Source organism: Protomyctophum parallelum, assembly GCF_964188405.1.
Source record: "Protomyctophum parallelum genome assembly, chromosome: 7".
NCBI lineage: Eukaryota > Metazoa > Chordata > Actinopteri > Myctophiformes > Myctophidae > Protomyctophum > Protomyctophum parallelum.
The window spans coordinates 52480731-52499718 of NC_139705.1; the positions used below are offsets into that span (position 1 = coordinate 52480731).

The 18988-nt window shown below is 42.7% G+C and overlaps 1 protein-coding gene across 1 annotated transcript in view; it reads left to right on the forward strand.

The window, feature by feature from the left end:
- The window catches only part of LOC310862163 (neurotensin receptor type 1-like), a gene marked incomplete at both ends in the record, with an annotated part of 144048 nt that overhangs the window by 59500 nt on the left and 65560 nt on the right, over positions 1 to 18988 (forward strand). The window contains one exon of the mRNA XM_083769897.1: positions 12338 to 12539. Within this exon, the coding sequence (XP_083626023.1) occupies positions 12338 to 12539 (202 nt within the window). The remainder of the gene's footprint in view (positions 1 to 12337; positions 12540 to 18988) is intronic.

Genomic DNA, 18988 nt, shown 5'->3' on the forward strand with positions numbered 1-18988 from the left:
GCCAGTGGAGAGAGAGGAGGGTGAAGGCCATGGGGAGCCAGTGGAGAGAGAGGAGGGTGAAGGCGATGGGGAGCCAGTGGAGAGAGAGGAGGGTGAAGGCGATGGGGAGCCAGTGGAGAGAGAGGAGGGTGAAGGCGATGGGGAGCCAGTGGAGAGAGCGGAGGGTGGTTGGAATAATATGGTCATATTTCAGTCAGGATCCTAGCTGCGCTGTTTTGAATGTATATCTGACCATGAGGTTATATCTTCCCTTCTTCTCTGGAGTCCTGCCTCGAAGCAGACCAGAGGTAGAAACCTGTGGTTCCCTGATGTCATCGCTATATAGGGGACATATGATGTCATCACTATATAGGGGACATATGATGTCATTGCTATATAGGGGCATGAGGCATCAGTAAGCAGGAACTGGGCATGGCAACGAAGGACCGGGAAGTCTGGCGTAATATTGTGAAATCCACAATCTCGACCGCGGTCTTCTGGCTCTGTGTTTGCAACCATTCCACCAATCACGGGCTCCCTGTCACGTGTCTGCAACCATTCCACCAATCACTGTCTTGCCTGTCACGTGTCTGCAACCATTCCACCAATCACTGGCGTAAACGGGTCAGTGACGTGACACCCCAAAAAAAGTGTTTTTTTAAAACCTTTAAATAACAGGAATAAAAATGATTTACTTTTGTTCTACTCACTCTCATCTTTATGGAAACATATTTTGTTTTTAGATATTTTATTGGAATCAGAATTTATTCAGCATTTTGTTGTACTTGTGCCTAAAATCGTCATATGGTGTGACATGACAATAATTGTTTATAAAATGAAAATGGAGTACAACTTTCTTAAGTTGCTCACTTTATCAAAGTCCTTTATCATAACTAACCTGTGATCCACTATAGTTTTGTGAAAATGTATTAAATCTGTATATTATTTTCGTAATCAACACTCAATGTGAGGCCCATGTTATCGGTCTTTCAATATATTTTGCATTTATTGTGACAAAACTTTCTCTAAAATTACACAAATATTTGTGACTCTTCCTTAGACTATTTGCTATGTAATCCATAAACATTAATGGTTTCATCATTAATAAAGGTATGATCTTTTCACTATTTGGAACGTCACACCAAATTATGTAGTGTCACACCGTATGATCATATCTTCATTTTTCAAAGCAAACTGTGTTTTAACCTACTTATTAGTGAGTACTGAACTTTACAGATTGATTAAACAATTACTCAGGAAAAACAGCAACAGGAAAATTGCTTTAACATTGAATAACATGGCAATGACTGAATAAAACGAAATTAAACACAATTTATTGTGGATAGTTTTAGGTGAAAATGTTTAAAACAAATGTTTAAATGGACAAAAGAAACATGGGACTTTGTTATTTATTGCTATATCTGTAGGAAATTACAGTTTGTATCATATGGTGTGACAAAAAAGTCATATGGCGTGACAGGAAAACAGTCACACCATTATGATAAAGTGTCACACCATATTACGTTTTCTGCACTTAACATAACCTTGAGGCTACTAGCTACACATTAGCATGCTAACAACATGCTAGCTATAACAAAGCAACATAGATTTACATGTAATTATGACCAAAAAATCTAATACCTTAAGCTTTTTTAATGAAAAAGGTGTCACACCCACAGACACTTGGAAGAGTCGCATTTGTCAGCGTTCCAACAAGATCGTATTTTTGAAAATGTTAAAATGATAATTCACCACAGACACCTGTCATGCTATTGTAATGCAAGTGCTGAACAGCCTTACTGAAGAAGTACCTCTCTATCCCAATGGGTGTGTAAACAATTGCCTGTTGAAATCTCCCAAAATGGTGTCACACAATATGATTTTGGTTTGGGGGACAAAATATTTTTGATCAGAAATGACTGAAAACATTATGCTTGGACTTTGAAAAGATTAGGCTCACAAATAGACATCTATATTATATTTATGGATTTTTTAAAAGAATTTTAGCATTTTTTTCCTTAGTTTTATTTAAGTTCCTACTTTGAGAAACAAGGCCAGGACAGTCGCACCATATGAGTTTTGCTGTGTTTGGTTGACAATTCTGAAGAAATGAGGAATGAAATGTTTTAATCTTGAGTATGTTCACATGGACCATAATGTCCTGCACAATATTCAGAAGGTTTTTGACAAATATATTTCTTATTTATACATGAGTGACACTAAGGACAGCCAGGGACACCATGTCACGTCACCCACCCAAACACAAATGATTTGGTACGCTGTCACAGATAACAGGACCAAGTTGACCCCAGAGGTCTGACACACTCACATTCAACAACAGCCTTTGATAGATCACTGTTTTTTCTACTCCTCGCTGCTTGCCCATTAAGATTTCATGAAGACTGGGAACCCGTCTTATGATAACACCAGACAACGCCCGAAAAGGAGAAAGAATGCATTTATATGACCGTTGGGATTAAGTCTGTGACTCTCTGTACGTTGGTGACAGCTTATAGGGGACCGTATTGTAAATGTGTCTGTCGCCGTAGTACAGAAATGGCTTCCAGTGATGTTCAGTGTACAGATGGTCTGTTTTAGATTGCCAGTGTTGGCACCCAGCCCTCGGAAATATGCTTCTCCTGCTGCTAAGGGGCTTAGACGGTGATGCTGTGTGATTTGTGGATACGCGTATGATGTGTTCATTTAACTCATACAGTGCATACAGATGGAACCAGGATGCAAAAATGTCTTTAGTTTTCTGAAAAAGCTATGTTTCTATGTCAGTCGTTCTTCGATTTAAAGACCTTCAAGCTTGTAGTGCGCCACAACAAAATGGTTATAACAACAAAATGGTTATATAGTTTATATTTGGCAGAAAGGTTCTTGGAAATTCTCCCTAAAGGAATCATAGCAGCATGCGAGGGATTGGGTTGGGGGCATTCTAATAAACCCTGCAGCATTATGGTAAGCGTACAGTAGCTATACTGTAGAATATGAAACATTTAGCAGATGACAACGCACCTGGCATGAAATATCAGCGTACGACTGTGAGTACAGTGATTACAAGTGATTGGTTGTGTTGCTGATCAGCTTTATATTGATCGCCCGCATGCGATCAATGGATGGATTAGTTTTTAAGTCCAGGACGGGCTTCAGACGCGCCTCCTCGGGAGACCTGGCTCAGATTATAATCTATCTGTTGTGGAGTGAATGAAATGCCAATGAGCTGAAAGCACACTGCAGAGAAACAGAGAGTTGACAAAACAGGCTTGAAAGTTTCACTTCTGTGGTCTCTAACATTACACCATAGCTACATGTTTATTTATTTTATATGTACATGTCTTCTGTGGTCTCTAACATTACACCTATAGCTACATGTTTATTTATTTCATATTTACATGTCTTCTGTGGTCTCTAACATTACACCTAGCTACATGTTTATTCCATAATTACATGTCGATTTCAGACATGCTCTAGTATGTGAAGAGTCTGCCTGTGCTATTAACTCATTTAAAAACAAATAGGCTCTGGTGAAAAGCTGGAATTTGCGTGATGGCAGTCTCTCAGTCAAATCTGGTCACATTTAAACTTAGACTTCATCATTCTCAACGTTATCTGTCGGCTTGATTGAACATCAGACTATGATCTGTGGTCTTTATAATTATTGATTGAACATCAGACTATGATCTGTGGTGTTTGTAATTCTTGATTGAACAGCAGACTATGATCTGTGGTCTTTATAATTATTGATTGAACAGCAGACTATGATCTGTGGTGTTTGTAATTCTTGATTGAACAGCAGACTATGATCTGTGGTGTTTATAATTATTGATTGAACATCAGACTATGATCTGTGGTGTTTATAATTATTGATTGAACAGCAGACTATGATCTGTGGTGTTTGTAATTCTAAGGATAGTAGATCTGTTTTCCTGAAGCCTATATGTATTGGTGCTTTGGGGGGTATTATTAGAGACTCTATCCTCGTGGTGGTCGAGTAACACTGAATACGTGATTGATCAAGATATGTCAGTCATAACCATTGTTTTAGCTGCAGGGCCCACAATTAAACCATTCTGAACGGTAAACCCTTTTGGTGTTTTTTTGCATTATGTTATACTTTAACTATTGAAAAATAGCAGATCTACAAGCTCCCTGGACCAGCATATTTTCAAATCGGGGTTGGCGGCCAATTACATACTTATCTTTTTGGGGGTCCTTGACATGAAAATGTTTGAGAACGACTGACACAGAAAACATGAGTTTTTCAGAAATGTAGAAGACATTTTTTGTGGAATTGTCCTCAGGTCTAAATGGCTTAAAATGAAAGATGTGCTATTTAATCTCCTATAGGCTCATGCTTTGCTAATATATCATTTTGGAGCCCGTCTACAGTACTGTACAGTAGCTCTCCAGGCTATATTTCCAGGACCCTGGTGGACAAACCTGTAAAGCAGCCATTAATCTATACTGCTGACAGGCCAGGGATTCAATACGCTGTGTGTGATATAATTCAGACGCTCCGCTCACTCAATGTTCTCCTTTTGAGTAGTGTCTTTAAACTCTTATCTCTTCTCCTCGCAGTTTGTCGTATTACGAAGCAGCTTCACGCTGTAAAGTGTGAGTGAAGAGAGGGTCGATCAGCATTCAGGAGACGGAGGAGGAGAGTCTGTATAAGTCACAGAGGCGCAGTGTTGCAGTCCCTGGGGCCGTTGGGGTGTGGAGGGCATTTGCAGAGATGCAGTGCTTATTGCTAATAGTGACTATATCTAGTCTATCATAATGAGATGAACAACCTGAGAACATGTACAGTATGTACAGTATGTATATGTCATCATGCCTTTCAAATAAATACGTGTGATAAGAAAAGACAAGAGAGAAAAGAACAGGTAGCAAAGCTCCCTAAAGTAGATTAATTTATAGAAAAACAGTTGCAATTCGACCAAAATATGTCTGTGTGTGTGTGTGTGTGTGTGTGTGTGTGTGTGTGTGTGTGTGTGTGTGTGTGTGTGTGTGTGTGTGTGTGTGTGTGTGTGTGTGTGTGTGTGTGTGTGTGTGTGTGTGTGTGTGTGTGTGTGTGTGTGTGTGCGTGCACGTGATAATAGCGTGCGCTGCAGCACTCTGTGAAACTACATTAATTACACCACTGGTAAGGCAACCACTTGAGTGATTATTGTGATTTCACTAATCTCTCTCTCTCTCTCTCTCTCTCTCTCTCTCTCTGTCTCTCTATGTCTCTGTCTCTCTCTGTCTCTCTCTCGATCTCCCTGTCTCTGTCTCTGTCTCTCTCGATCTCCCGCTCTCTCCCTCTCCCTTTGTCTCTCTCTCTCTCTCTCTCTCTCTCTCTCTCTCTCTCTCTCTCTCTCTCTCTGAGCGCATGTGTGGGCGAGTTGAGTGAGTTCTCTATCTTTCTTTATTCTCTTCTGTTCTACAGTATTTATGTTTTTTGTTTTGGATTAATTGTTGTTGTTTTTTTCTAACGGTTGTTTAAGTGTAGCGGGGCTCACAACCAGGGCGTTCTGCCCGTGGTTTAGTGGCCATGGAGATGTTGAGAACCTGACACGCCGACTACATGCTATTAAAGTTGTGAGCATTTAGTTATGCTGTTGGAGAGGTGGTAGGATTTAGTTATGCTGTTGGAGAGGTGGTAGGATTTAGTTATGCTGTTGGAGAGGTGGTAGGAGTTAGTTATGCTGTTGGAGAGGTGGTAGGATTTAGTTATGCTGTTGGAGAGGTGGTAGGATTTAGTTATGCTGTTGGAGAGGTGGTAGGAGTTAGTTATGCTGTTGGAGAGGTGGTAGGATTTAGTTATGCTGTTGGAGAGGTGGTAGGAGTTAGTTATGCTGTTGGAGAGGTGGTAGGAGTTAGTTATGCTGTTGGAGAGGTGGTAGGAGTTAGTTATGCTGTTGGAGAGGTGGTAGGATTTAGTTATGCTGTTGAAGAGGTGGTAGGATTTAGTTATGCTGTTGGAGAGGTGGTAGGAGTTAGTTATGCTGTTGGAGAGGTGGTAGGATTTAGTTATGCTGTTGGAGAGGTGGTAGGAGTTAGTTATGCTGTTGGAGAGGTGGTAGGAGTTAGTTATGCTGTTGGAGAGGTGGTAGGAGTTAGTTATGCTGTTGGAGAGGTGGTAGGATTTAGTTATGCTGTTGGAGAGGTGGTAGGATTTAGTTATGCTGTTGGAGAGGTGGTAGGAGTTAGTTATGCTGTTGGAGAGGTGGTAGGAGTTAGTTATGCTGTTGGAGAGGTGGTAGGATTTAGTTATGCTGTTGGAGAGGTGGTAGGAGTTAGTTATGCTGTTGGAGAGGTGGTAGGATTTAGTTATGCTGTTGGAGAGGTGGTAGGATTTCTGCCTCTCGCATTAATAACGGTGAGATGCAGAAGTTGTTCAAAGCATGGTGTTTGGCCCAAATGTCTGTGGTTTCTGAGAAAAAAGACAGTTTTGAGGATATGTGTAGGTTGCTGGAGAGGCTATTCAGCATGGTGGGAGAAGTTTTCTCCTTACAAATATTTATTTTGGGTTTTAAATATAGACAAAACAAAAGTCTCAACTCATTCTGGGACAGGCAAAGATGGCTATCTATGTTAGAGAAAGGAAAATTGACGACTCAGTGGACATTGATGTGGATTTATTGTTTAAAAAAGGATGGTGAAAGCGAGAATCATGATTGATTTAAATTTTTATAAAGCAATGAATGACATTGATCAATTTTATGATGGTCTGGACATATGATGAATTGTTGTGTTCCATAATGGATGAGCAACTTATTTTCTCTTTGGAAATGATGTGATTTTTTTTTTAATCCTATTTTTGTGAGACTTGTTGATTGATGAGAGTTTTGTTAAAATAAAGATTTGGTTAAAAGTCAAAGTCTCTCGATCTCCCTCTTTCTCTCTCTCTCTCTCTCTCTCTCTCTCTCTCTCTCTCCCCTCTCTCCCCCTCTCTCTCTCTCTCTCTCTCTCTCTCTCTCTCTCTCTCTCTCTCTCTCTCTCTCTCTCTCTCTCTCTCTCTCTCTCTCTCTCTCTCTCTCTCTCTCTCTCTATATATACACACACACACACACACACACACCAGAGCAGTATATCTGGCCCACATACAGTGCTCTCATATGTTCCACTAATGATTGCCATCAGCACCACTACTGTCTGAGGCTGGGGGGCTTCGTTGAGTATGTTTTGCACTCCGTCCGTGCGTGTGTCCACAGGCTAGTGGTCAGAGGCTTGAGGATTATAGGGTAAAGTGTAAGGCAAAGCAGCTTCAACATACTGTTCAATCGTTCAGCAGTCGGTCTATTTGGAGGAGAAGGTGTTTTTTGTACCCATGATTTACTTTCGGTGTTAATAATATGACAGACTGAAGTGACCAATGTTGGCTGTGAATAAGTTCATGTGTTGCCTACTGTATATTCTGTACATTTAGGGCTTGTTTGGACTCAAACACTGAGACACGTGATGTTTCGAGTGTGTAGTATATCAGAAGCAACTGAAAATAGTTGTGCCCTTGATAATATATTTTATAAATGTGGACTCAAGTAAAGAAATCGAAATGTGCGTCCGTCCGTCCGTCCGTCCGTCCGTCCGTCCGCGTACAGCTAATCTCCGGCACCGTTGACTCGGTCCAGACCAAACTGTGCACACACACACACACACACACACACACACACACACACACACCACCTGAACGCCAAACGACCAACATCTGCCCCACATTCTCCACAGAGGCCTGTTTATAGCGCCACCAGGAGGCAGCGTTTTGCACAAGAAAACGTTCATTTACATTTACTCGTACACATTTTACCCATACACACTCATCTCCATAGTCATGTGATCAACACAGACCTGTCCCCTTCCCCCATATTACTCCATCCCCATTGGCTATAGGATTGCCTTCCAAGTGCCACTTGAAACATTTCAAATCAGCCTCATGGTGGCGCTATAAAACAGGCCAATTCAGCCTCATGGTGGCGCTATAAAACAGGCCAAATCAGCCTCATGGTGGCGCTATAAAACAGGCCAAACCAGCCTCATGGTGGCGCTATAAAACAGGCCAAATCAGCCTCATGGTGGCGCTATAAAACAGGCCAAATCAGCCTCATGGTGGCGCTATAAAACAGGCCAAACCAGCCTCATGGTGGCGCTATAAAACAGGCCAAACCAGCCTCATGGTGGCGCTATAAAACAGGCCAAACCAGCCTCATGGTGGCGCTATAAAACAGGCCAAATCAGCCTCATGGTGGCGCTATAAAACAGACCAATTCACGTGTTCACCCATAACTGCATGCACCGATATCTGTACTACTTTGGCCTCCCCGCATTTTCCACATCTGCCTGTCATACGTAGCACCATCATGAGGCCATTTTCCACATCTGCCTGTCATACGTAGCACCATCATGAGGCCATTTTCCACATCTGCCTGTCATACGTAGCACCATCATGAGGCCATTCTCCACATCTGCCTGTCATACGTAGCACCATCATGAGGCCATTTTCCACATCTGCCTGTCATACGTAGCACCATCATGAGGACATTTTCCACATCTGCCTGTCATACGTAGCACCATCATGAGGCCATTTTCCACATCTGCCTGTCATACGTAGCACCATCATGAGGACATTTTCCACATCTGCCTGTCATACGTAGCACCATCATGAGGCCATTTTCCACATCTGCCTGTCATACGTAGCACCATCATGAGGACATTTTCCACATCTGCCTGTCATACGTAGCACCATCATGAGGCCATTTTCCACATCTGCCTGTCATACGTAGCACCATCATGAGGCCATTTTTTTTTTTACAATTATATTCCTATTTGCTTTTGTCATTATCTTATACATTTATTTGTATTAGAATCATTCCTCTGCGTGGGAGTCAGTTCCACTCTGTGTGTTTAATCTCCAATCAATCATCATCATTCATCATCAATCATCAATCATCATCATGACAACCATTAACGCTGCAGAAAGCTACAATTGCTTTGCTTGCTTTTACAAGTGTGTGTGTGTGTGTGTGTGTGTGTGTGTGTGTGTGTGTGTGTGTGTGTGTGTGTGTGTGTGTGTGTGTGTGTGTGTGTGTGTGTGTGTGTGTGTGTGTGTGTGTGTGTGTGTGTGTGTGTGTGTGTGTGTCGGGGGCACAGAGAGAATGCTGGGAAAAAAGGATGATGGAAAAGTTGAAAAACTTGACAGGTCACACGCTCGCACGCATGCACGACCTGTCAAGTCTCACATGCTGCATATATTTTTCTTCCTCACTTAACCCATTCTGGGCGGAAACCCCTTTTGGTGTTAGCATTACGTTGTGCTTTAGCTATTGAAAAATAGCAGATCTACAAGCTCATAGCGCGCCACCGAGTGGCGCGCTACGAGCTTGTAGGTCTGCTATTTTTGAAAAATCGAAGAACGACTGACATAGAAACATAGCTTTTTCAGAAAACTGTCAGGATGTAGAAGACATGTTTAGAATCTGATCTCAGGTCAGAATGGGATAAGGACAGACTGATATGTCACTGTGTTCCATCATAGTCATAGTCAGATGCCCCCCCCCCCCCAACGTGCAGGTTTGGAGGGAACATTCCATTTCAAATTCGATTATCACCGACGTCGTCGTATACATGTAAAGGTCGGTATAATTCTGGGACATTTCTTCTTGACAATCAATTTGCCGTCGGCAATTTTGGAAGAGCAATTGCACCGTGTGTGCTTCAGTGTTGCACAAGAGGAGCACCCGAGGAGAGCAGAGCACGACGTAACCTGCAGCGACAGCAATTTATTTATTTTAGTCATACAGTCTTTTGAATAGTTTTCAAAGTTAGTCAGAAAATAGCAGATCTACAAGCTCACAAAGCGTTGCATCGCGACGCGTTGTGAGCTTGTAGATGAGCTTGAAGATCTCCTATTTTCAGCATGCAACCAAGTGTAAAAACGACTTGTCTTTCATTTTATACTGGATCTCTTGTCCACTAGTCCCTTCCTAACATTTTTGTCTAGTTTTAATTTGTTGACGAAATTGTCGATTCATTTAGTCTAAGGTGACATTCACACCAGAAAGCTTTATTGCAATTAAAATGAATCCTGCTGTGCATTGTCAGAAACTGTACTTCGTTTGGCAGGTGTGAAGCCTCATTGGAATCCTAATGCGTATCAAAGAACCGCATTTTACTCCGCCCAAAAACGGGGGTTTCGCTTCGCTTCCAATCGCACTTGATTACGATTCGGTGCAGGTGTGAATGCAATCCGCAGTAAATAAAGGAAATGAAGCAAACAATGTGGCGGGTGAGGAGCTGGACACCGTTGGAGACGGAGAAGGCATATTCTAAAATGGGTAGTCCCAATACTTGATTCTGATTGGCTGGTTACCGTCACGTGACCGGTGTAAATTCCACCGATAACCCACACCTTCAATCACTTTGTATCATTCACAGCTGATCTCTACATCTCTGTAGCTGAACTGGGGAAGGGGAGCGCTTGATTGCCTTGCAAGCCCGTGCCGTGCGGGCGTCTAAGCCCGGCTCATAATTATGACTGTGAATGTGTGGCTCCGATCTGATATATTGTGTGTGTGTGTGTGTGTGTGTGTGTGTGTGTGTGTGTGTGTGTGTGTGTGTGTGTGTGTGTGTGTGTGTGTGTGTGGGTGTGGGTGTGGGTGTGTGTGTGTGTGTGTGTGTTACAGCTTTTCTCCTCTGGTGAAAAGCTGTAATTTGCGCGATGGCAGTCTTTTAGTCAAATCTGGTCACATTATATTCATGACCGTCTGATAGCCTCCATAGAAAACCACGAAGCTAATAGTCGTGTTGGCAGAGGGAGCTGATTCAAGGCAGAGAAACACACACACACACACACACACACACACACACACACACAGTGGCAAATTGACAAAGAGTGTAAATGGTCACTGATAGCCTCATTGCACGTCGCTCGCAGCCATTATCTGCAGCTTAATGATGCCAACGCTAACATTAAGCCCTTAAAGTTCCACAGCTGCAAATTAGCATCTGGTTGCAATTATCGCACGTGAGAGAAATAACTAAGTGGAGGACAAAATAAATAAAAACAGCATAATGTAATAAACGACATTCTCAAACCTCACCTCAAGAACCCATTTAGGTTCCCACTTTCACTTTGTCTGTGTAGTATTGCTTGTGCAAGTTCGTACATGCTATAGTTTTTCATTCTTATATTGTGTGTGTGTGTGTGTGTGTGTGTGTGTGTGTGTGCGTGTGTGCGTGTGCATGTGCGCGTGTTGTATTGAACCGGGGATGGCAATGAAGGACCGGAAAGTCTGGCGTAGCATTTTTTAATCCATGATGTCGACCGCGGTCTAAAAGTGTAGATGATAAGTCCTCCTACTAAGACCATCTCTCTGTTCTCCTCCAACAGGTGAATGTAGAGGATAAGTCCTCCTACTAAGACCATCTCTCTGTTCTCCAACAGGTGAATGTAGAGGATAAGTCCTCCTACTAAGACCATCTCTCTGTTCTCCAACAGGTGAATGTAGATGATAAGTCCTCCTACTAAGACCGTCTCTCTGTTCTCCTCCAACAGGTGAATGTAGAGGATAAGTCCTCCTACTAAGACCATCTCTCTGTTCTCCAACAGGTGAATGTAGAGGATAAGTCCTCCTACTAAGACCATCTCTCTGTTCTCCAACAGGTGAATGTAGAGGATAAGTCCTCCTACTAAGACCATCTCTCTGTTCTCCAACAGGTGAATGTAGAGGATAAGTCCTCCTACTAAGACCATCTCTCTGTTCTCCAACAGGTGAATGTAGATGATAAGTCCTCCTACTAAGACCATCTCTCTGTTCTCCAACAGGTGAATGTAGAGGATAAGTCCTCCTACTAAGACCATCTCTCTGTTCTCCAACAGGTGAATGTAGAGGATAAGTCCTCCTACTAAGACCATCTCTCTGTTCTCCAACAGGTGAATGTAGAGGATAAGTCCTCCTACTAAGACCATCTCTCTGTTCTCCAACAGGTGAATGTAGAGGATAAGTCCTCCTACTAAGACCATCTCTCTGTTCTCCTCCAACAGGTGAATGTAGAGGATAAGTCCTCCTACTAAGACCGTCTCTCTGTTCTCCAACAGGTGAATGTAGATGATAAGTCCTCCTACTAAGACCATCTCTCTGTTCTCCAACAGGTGAATGTAGAGGATAAGTCCTCCTACTAAGACCATCTCTCTGTTCTCCAACAGGTGAATGTAGATGATAAGTCCTCCTACTAAGACCATCTCTCTGTTCTCCTCCAACAGGTGAATGTAGAGGATAAGTCCTCCTACTAAGACCATCTCTCTGTTCTCCTCCAACAGGTGAATGTAGAGGATAAGTCCTCCTACTAAGACCATCTCTCTGTTCTCCAACAGGTGAACGCCTTCCTGTCCTTCGTGGTTCCCATGACGGCCATCTCGGTGCTCAACGGGGTGATAGCCAATCAGCTGCTGCGTATGTTCCGGGAGGCGGAGCAGGACAGCCGTGTGTGCGTGGTGGGGGGCAACGCCACCACGCTGACGGTCGCCGTGGAGCCCAACCGCGCCCAGTCGCTGCGCCACGGCGTGCTGGTGCTGAGTGAGTGACACGCTACGCTACGCTACGCTATACGCACACATGCTACACTACGCATGCTACGCACGCACAAAATAGCCCATCTACAAGCTCATAACATGTCACGATGTGACGCATCGCGGGCTTGTAGATCTTCTATTTTCAAAACTCCCAAGGAACAGCAATGTCCGTGTCTATGTGTTCACCTATGTGACGTTAATGAGCACCAGTATGGGAGCTGTTGTGCCAGAAACAGAGAGAGGGATAGTGCTGCACTGTTGCCTGCTAATGAGAGAGATGGGTGTGATTTTTATACATTTTAGACAAAATTATAACTCTTGCTCAAGTAGCATTAGCTCACAGCCCGTAGCTAGCATTTATTTATTTTTATTTATTTATTTATTTATTTGACAGGGACAAAGCTCATTAATCAACATGTCAGTTTTCACATCAATGTAAATGGGCCAGAGTTAGCCAAAGCTAAATTCCATCTGTAGTCCCTCAGTCCCTGGGCAGGCTCTTAAAAAATGAATGATAAAAGAAAGACAGAGTGTAGGGTGCAGGCACCCAACACCATGAGTCCATACACAATACAATACAATACAGATCAACATGGTACAGGGGACAGAACAACTGCAAGTGAAGTGAGAAATGACACTGAATACTGATTAGTGCTGATAGTTACTCATGATTACAGATTTGAGTTGTTTTTAGCCACCTTTTCAGGTTGAATTTGAAGGTCAGATAGTTGGAAGTCTCTCTTACTTCTGTGGGGAGACTGTTCCAGTGATGGGAGGCTCTAAGAGAGACTGTTCCAGTGATGGGAGGCTCTAACAGAGAAGACTGTTTTACCAAACACACTACGTCTGATTGGCACTTCACAGTCCCCTCTGGTAGTTGCCCTTGTTGCTCTGTCACCACTGTCCCTTCGATCTATGAACTGGTTCAGTGGTGGAGGTGCAAGTCCATTTAGGATCTTAAAAATGAGACAAGCATCTGCAAAGTGTTTGAAGCTGTTAAAATTAAATAAGTTGTACTTTTGAACTATGTGGCAATGGTGGTAACGGATGGGCTTTTGGTCAAGTGTTTTGAATGTCTGTTTGTACAGTGATTCTATGGGTTTTAAAGTTGTCTGGTTTGTCTGTGACCAGGTTGTGAAACAGTACGTTATGTGTGAAAAAATCATAGCATGCATGAAGAGTTTAGCTGCATCGGTTGTTAGATATGGTCTCATGTGTCTGAAATTAGATAAATTTAATTTGATTTTGTTGCATTACAGCATTACAACCCGTTACATTTGCTCAGCGATGCAGTATACAAACTCACGAATGATTTACGATCGTCCTCCTTATATAATAATAATAATAATAATAATAATACCCGATGATCATGTTTTAGGGTGGGAAAAGAATCACGGCACTCCATCTTTAATCCCTTTGTAATCCCCGTGCCCCTGAAGATGTTAGATATCTATGTAATAATCTGGATACTGACTTACTGTGGCGTTCACAGTCACACAAACATGCCCATTCTCATACACAGGCAACCAGTCTTATTTACACATATCTAAACATTTGTGTGTGTGTGCGTTTGCCTGCGGTGCACATTGTTTGTATTATGTCTCTGTGTGTGTTTGTGTTCATACAGTATACAAACACACACACACACAGATACATAATACAAACAATGTGCACTGCAGACAAATGCACACGCACGCACACGCACGCACGCACACAGAATCAAACTTTATCGTCGCATCACATGGTGATAACATAACATAACACATAACATGGGTGAAATTCTTGTTCGTGCAGGCACTCATTGCAGTTACAGGGGATAGAGACAACAATCAGAGCTACACAGCTGCAGCCATATTTCGGCGCTGCCCTCAGCTTTCTTGCATCAGTGTATATAGTATTGCAGTGTATAGTGCTAAGTATACGTACAGTATACGTACAGTACGTCTTGAGGGTTAACTGGACACAGACGTGAGTCATCATTATACTCATCAGCTGCTGTACAGTATATCAGGTCTATAATTATGAGCCGTTTGGGAAGAGGTGCAGAGAGGCTGTTCAAAAAGGTGACTTCATACTTAGGCAGTCTGTCTATAGCATAAAGGACGGCAACCGTGTTAAGGGTTATTCACACAAGACTATATGACTAAACTAAACTAAAAGATGTGCTGTCTTAAGGCCTATTCATCTGGATTTTCGGTGGTGAGGTGACCACCGCTCCGGTGGTGAGGTGACCACCGCTCCGGTGGTGAGGTGACCACCGCTCCGGTGGTGAGGTGACCACCGCTCCGGTGGTGAGGTGACCACCGCTCCGGTGGTGAGCTGACCACCGGAGCTGAAATAACGTTGAGCGGTGGCGAGTAAAAACAGAGAGAAGGGCTGGAGCGGTGGCGGTGGTTTGCTCTTCACCGTGGCTCAGTGACGTCATGTTGCGCTGCGACACGTTTTGAGCTTGTAGATCGGCTATTTTTGCTATGAATTATCTTTTTATATTTTTTAGTTTGAATCCTGAAAATTAACATTTTTATGTAATTTCAAATGCCTTTAATTATACGTGTGTTGAGCATTGAGCTACACATTTAGACTGAAGTAATTAAAGCAGGTCATGTTTGCATGTTGTGGAACAGCTGAAACCAACATTATATAAGCATTCTGACATTAACCTGAGGGCCACATTAAGTGAAGGTGGGGGCCGCATGTGGCCCCCGGGCCACCAGTTGCCCACCCCTGTCTAAGAACCTCAGTCACAGTTCCATGGTCTTCTGTTGGTCCAGTCAGAACTTCAGTCACAGTTCCATGGTCTTCTGTTGGTCCAGTCAGAACCTCAGTCACAGTTCCATGGTCTTCTGTTGGTCCAGTCAGAACTTCAGTCACAGTTCCATGATCTTCTGTTGGTCCAGTCAGAACTTCAGTCTCAGTTCCATGGTCTTCTGTTGGTCCAGTCAGAACCTCAGTCACAGTTCCATGGTCTTCTGTTGGTCCAGTCAGAACTTCAGTCACAGTTCCATGGTCTTCTGTTGGTCCAGTCAGAACCTCAGTCACAGTTCCATGGTCTTCTGTTGGTCCAGTCAGAACTTCAGTCACAGTTCCATGGTCTTCTGTTTGTCCAGTGCAGTCTTCCATGTCTCTTCTCTGTATGGATTATATGTCCTCATTGCTCATTGCCTCCTGGCTTTGGTCCCGCAGCTATAGTTCTATATTTATAATTGAAGTGCATGTGTGCATAGGGGCATGTGATGTACGCACTGTACCTATGTGTGTACCCATTATGCGCATGGGTGTGTGTGTGTGTGTGTGTGTGTGTGTGTGTGTCTGTGCGTGTGTGTGTGTGTGTGTGTGTGTGTGTGTGTGTGTGTGTGTGTGTGTGTGTGTGTGTGTGTGTGTGCACATGGGTGCATGTGTGCCAAAGGTGTGTCTGTGTGGAGGTGTGTTTTCTGTGAGAATCCGTACTTAGTTATACAGTACCCGAGTTGTTATGCGCATGGGCGCACGCACACACACACACACACACACACACACACACACACACACACACACACACACACACACACACACACACACACACGGTAACAGAGCATGTATAGGACATGTATTCCTTTCCCATGACATCATCACAGACATCCATTCCGGTCTGAATGAATGGTGTTGCGTCGTCGGGGCTCTGGGGAGACGCTGTGTGTGTGTGTGTGTGTGTGTGTGTGTGTGTGTGTGTGTGTGTGTGTGTGTGTGTGTGGAGCTCTGGGGAGACGCTGGCCCAGAGACTTATTTTATTCTCCATTGTTATCCCGTTTGGACCTGAGAACTGATTCGACACATAAGTCATGACAGCTTTCAGAAAACCCTATTGATGTTTCTATGTGTCGGTGCAGGTTCTCTTAACATTTTCATGTCAAGGACCCCCAGATATATTTATAGCTATTTTTCAATAGCTATACACCAAAAAGCGTTCTCCCGCGCAGAATGGGTTATAAGGTCCCTGTGGACCCGAATCAGTGCTCCTGGGACAGAATCACTCTTGTCCCTCTGTCTGTCAGGCCTGTGGTATTTTCTCAGGACTTTATTCTCTCCCCCCAAAGCTCCCAAACTCCTGTGCCGAATCAATGTTGATTTCGTCGACTATAAAAGACGAAAAATGTTCTTTTTCCCACTGACGGAAACTAAATGAAAACTAAGCCATGATGACTAAAACCAGACTAAATATAGTGGCAATTTCATCAACAAATAAAAACTAGACTAAAATGTTAGGAAGGGACTAGTGGACAAGAGATCCAGTATGAGTCATTTTACACTTGGTTGCATGCTGAAAATAGCAGATCTACAGGCTCACAACGCGTCGCAGCTTGTAGATCGGCTATTTTCAGCAAGTGTAAAATCACTTCAGTCTATTTATGACGGCATCAATGCTCGCCAAAACACATTTTAGTCGACTAAATCAACTTTCGATTTTGTCGACTAAAACTAGACTAACACTAAAACATTCCAGGTGACTAAAACTAAATGAAAACTATTCAAGGGACTAAAACTAAAATGTCAAAAAGAACACTGCCGAATGGAGAAAAAAAAAAGGTTATTTCAATTATGATGAATGCAGAGTATTATAATACAGTATTACTGTATTATAATACAGTATTACTGTATTATAATACAGTATTACTGTATTATAGCAACCAGTGTTGTTTTTGGCATCAAATTTCTATTTTAGTTTTAGGCTTTGTCTTTTGAATAGTTTTCATTTAGTTTTAGTCGCATTTTAGTCACCCGGAATGTTTTATTGTTAGTCTAGTTTTAGTCGACTAAGGTCACATTCTCACCTAATACTTCAGTAGACTCAGATCCGTATGGGCGGGGAATTGGGATTATTGCATTTTTAATTGGCTGGGGTTTGCCTTCACACTGTCATTCGCAGCAATTGGAAACGCAGCAGAGGGGACCTTTATCAATGTGTTCCATTCATAAACTATAGCCTACACAGTGAAATCTATGGTGATAAAATTACACTCATAACGTGCATGTGTCGTGCCGTCTGGGACCCCCCCCCCCCTCTCTCTCTCTCTCTCTACGCACGCAGCCGCCACACACTGTTCTTTTGGGCATGGAGGCACAGCGCTGCATGAGCGCACTGATATAACTCCCCAGTCCCACACAGTGACAGCACTCCATGTTTACGGCACGCACGCACAGACAGACAGACAGACAGAATATTATGTAGGCTATAATACACTGCAGTGTTTTTATGTGTTTTCTTAAGCAATTGATTAATGTACACGTCCTCATTTCGATCAGGGCTTCAGTCTCCTTATTCGACCACGTCTATCCACAGTAACGGGACATCTTTGAGCTGCGTAAAATATGCCTTAACCGTCTCCAACTGTGTTCAGCTCCTCACCCGCCACATTATGTTTGCTTCATTTCCTTTATTTACTGCGGATTGCATTCACACCTGCACCGAATCGTAGTCAAGTGCGATTCGAAGCGAAGCGAAACCCACGTTTTTGGGCGGAGTAAAATGCGGTTATTTGCTGCGCATTAGGATTCGAATGAGCCTTCACACCTGCCAAACGAAGCGCACTTTCTGACAATGCGCAGCAGGATTCGTTTTAATCGCAGCAAAGCTCTCTGGTATGAATGCGACCTAAATGTCATAAGATTTTAGTCGACTAAATCTACAGGTGATTTAGTCGACTAAAATGTATTTTGGTGGGCCTTGATGCCGTCATAATGACTGTTTTTACACTTGCTGAAAATAGCCGATCTACAAGCTCACAACGCGTTGCGAGCTTGTAGATCGGCTATTTTCAGCATGCAACCAGGTGTAAAATGACTCATACTGGATCTCTTGTCCACTAGTCCCTTCCTAACATATTATTCTAGTTTTTATTTGTTGACGAAATTGTCAGTATAATTATTTAGTCTTAGTTTTAGTCATCATAGATAGTTTCCATTTAGTTTTCGTCAGAGGAAAAAGGTAGTTGACGAACATTTTTCGTGCAATTATAGGTCTCCCAATTCTCCCAAATTGATGCAGTCATTTTTCTGTTTGGTAAGATGAGCAGCATTTGCAGTCTGGGTGGACGATGTGGTTTTGCTTTCAATTATTCCGGGGCAATTTCACTTATAGAAAACCCATTCAAACTGTCTTGTAACTTTTCACTTTGACATGTTTTATAGTTATTTTTCAATATTATATTTAATATAACTTTCAATGAATGGCGATTTTTTTTCATAGAGCTTTTCCAAGTGCTCAAAGCGCTTTAGAATCCACCTCATACAAGTAGAAATGCCCACTTGAGATTTCCACTTTGATGATTTAAAAAAATATATTTAACTTAAAGCAACCAATGCATTTCCAATGATCTGCTACTCGGGGAGAAATTACCCACTTTTCTGTAAAGTCACTGCGGCTGCAATAGTCTATAGGGATATCTCTATTGTTAAGGCCTATTCATAGTCTGGATT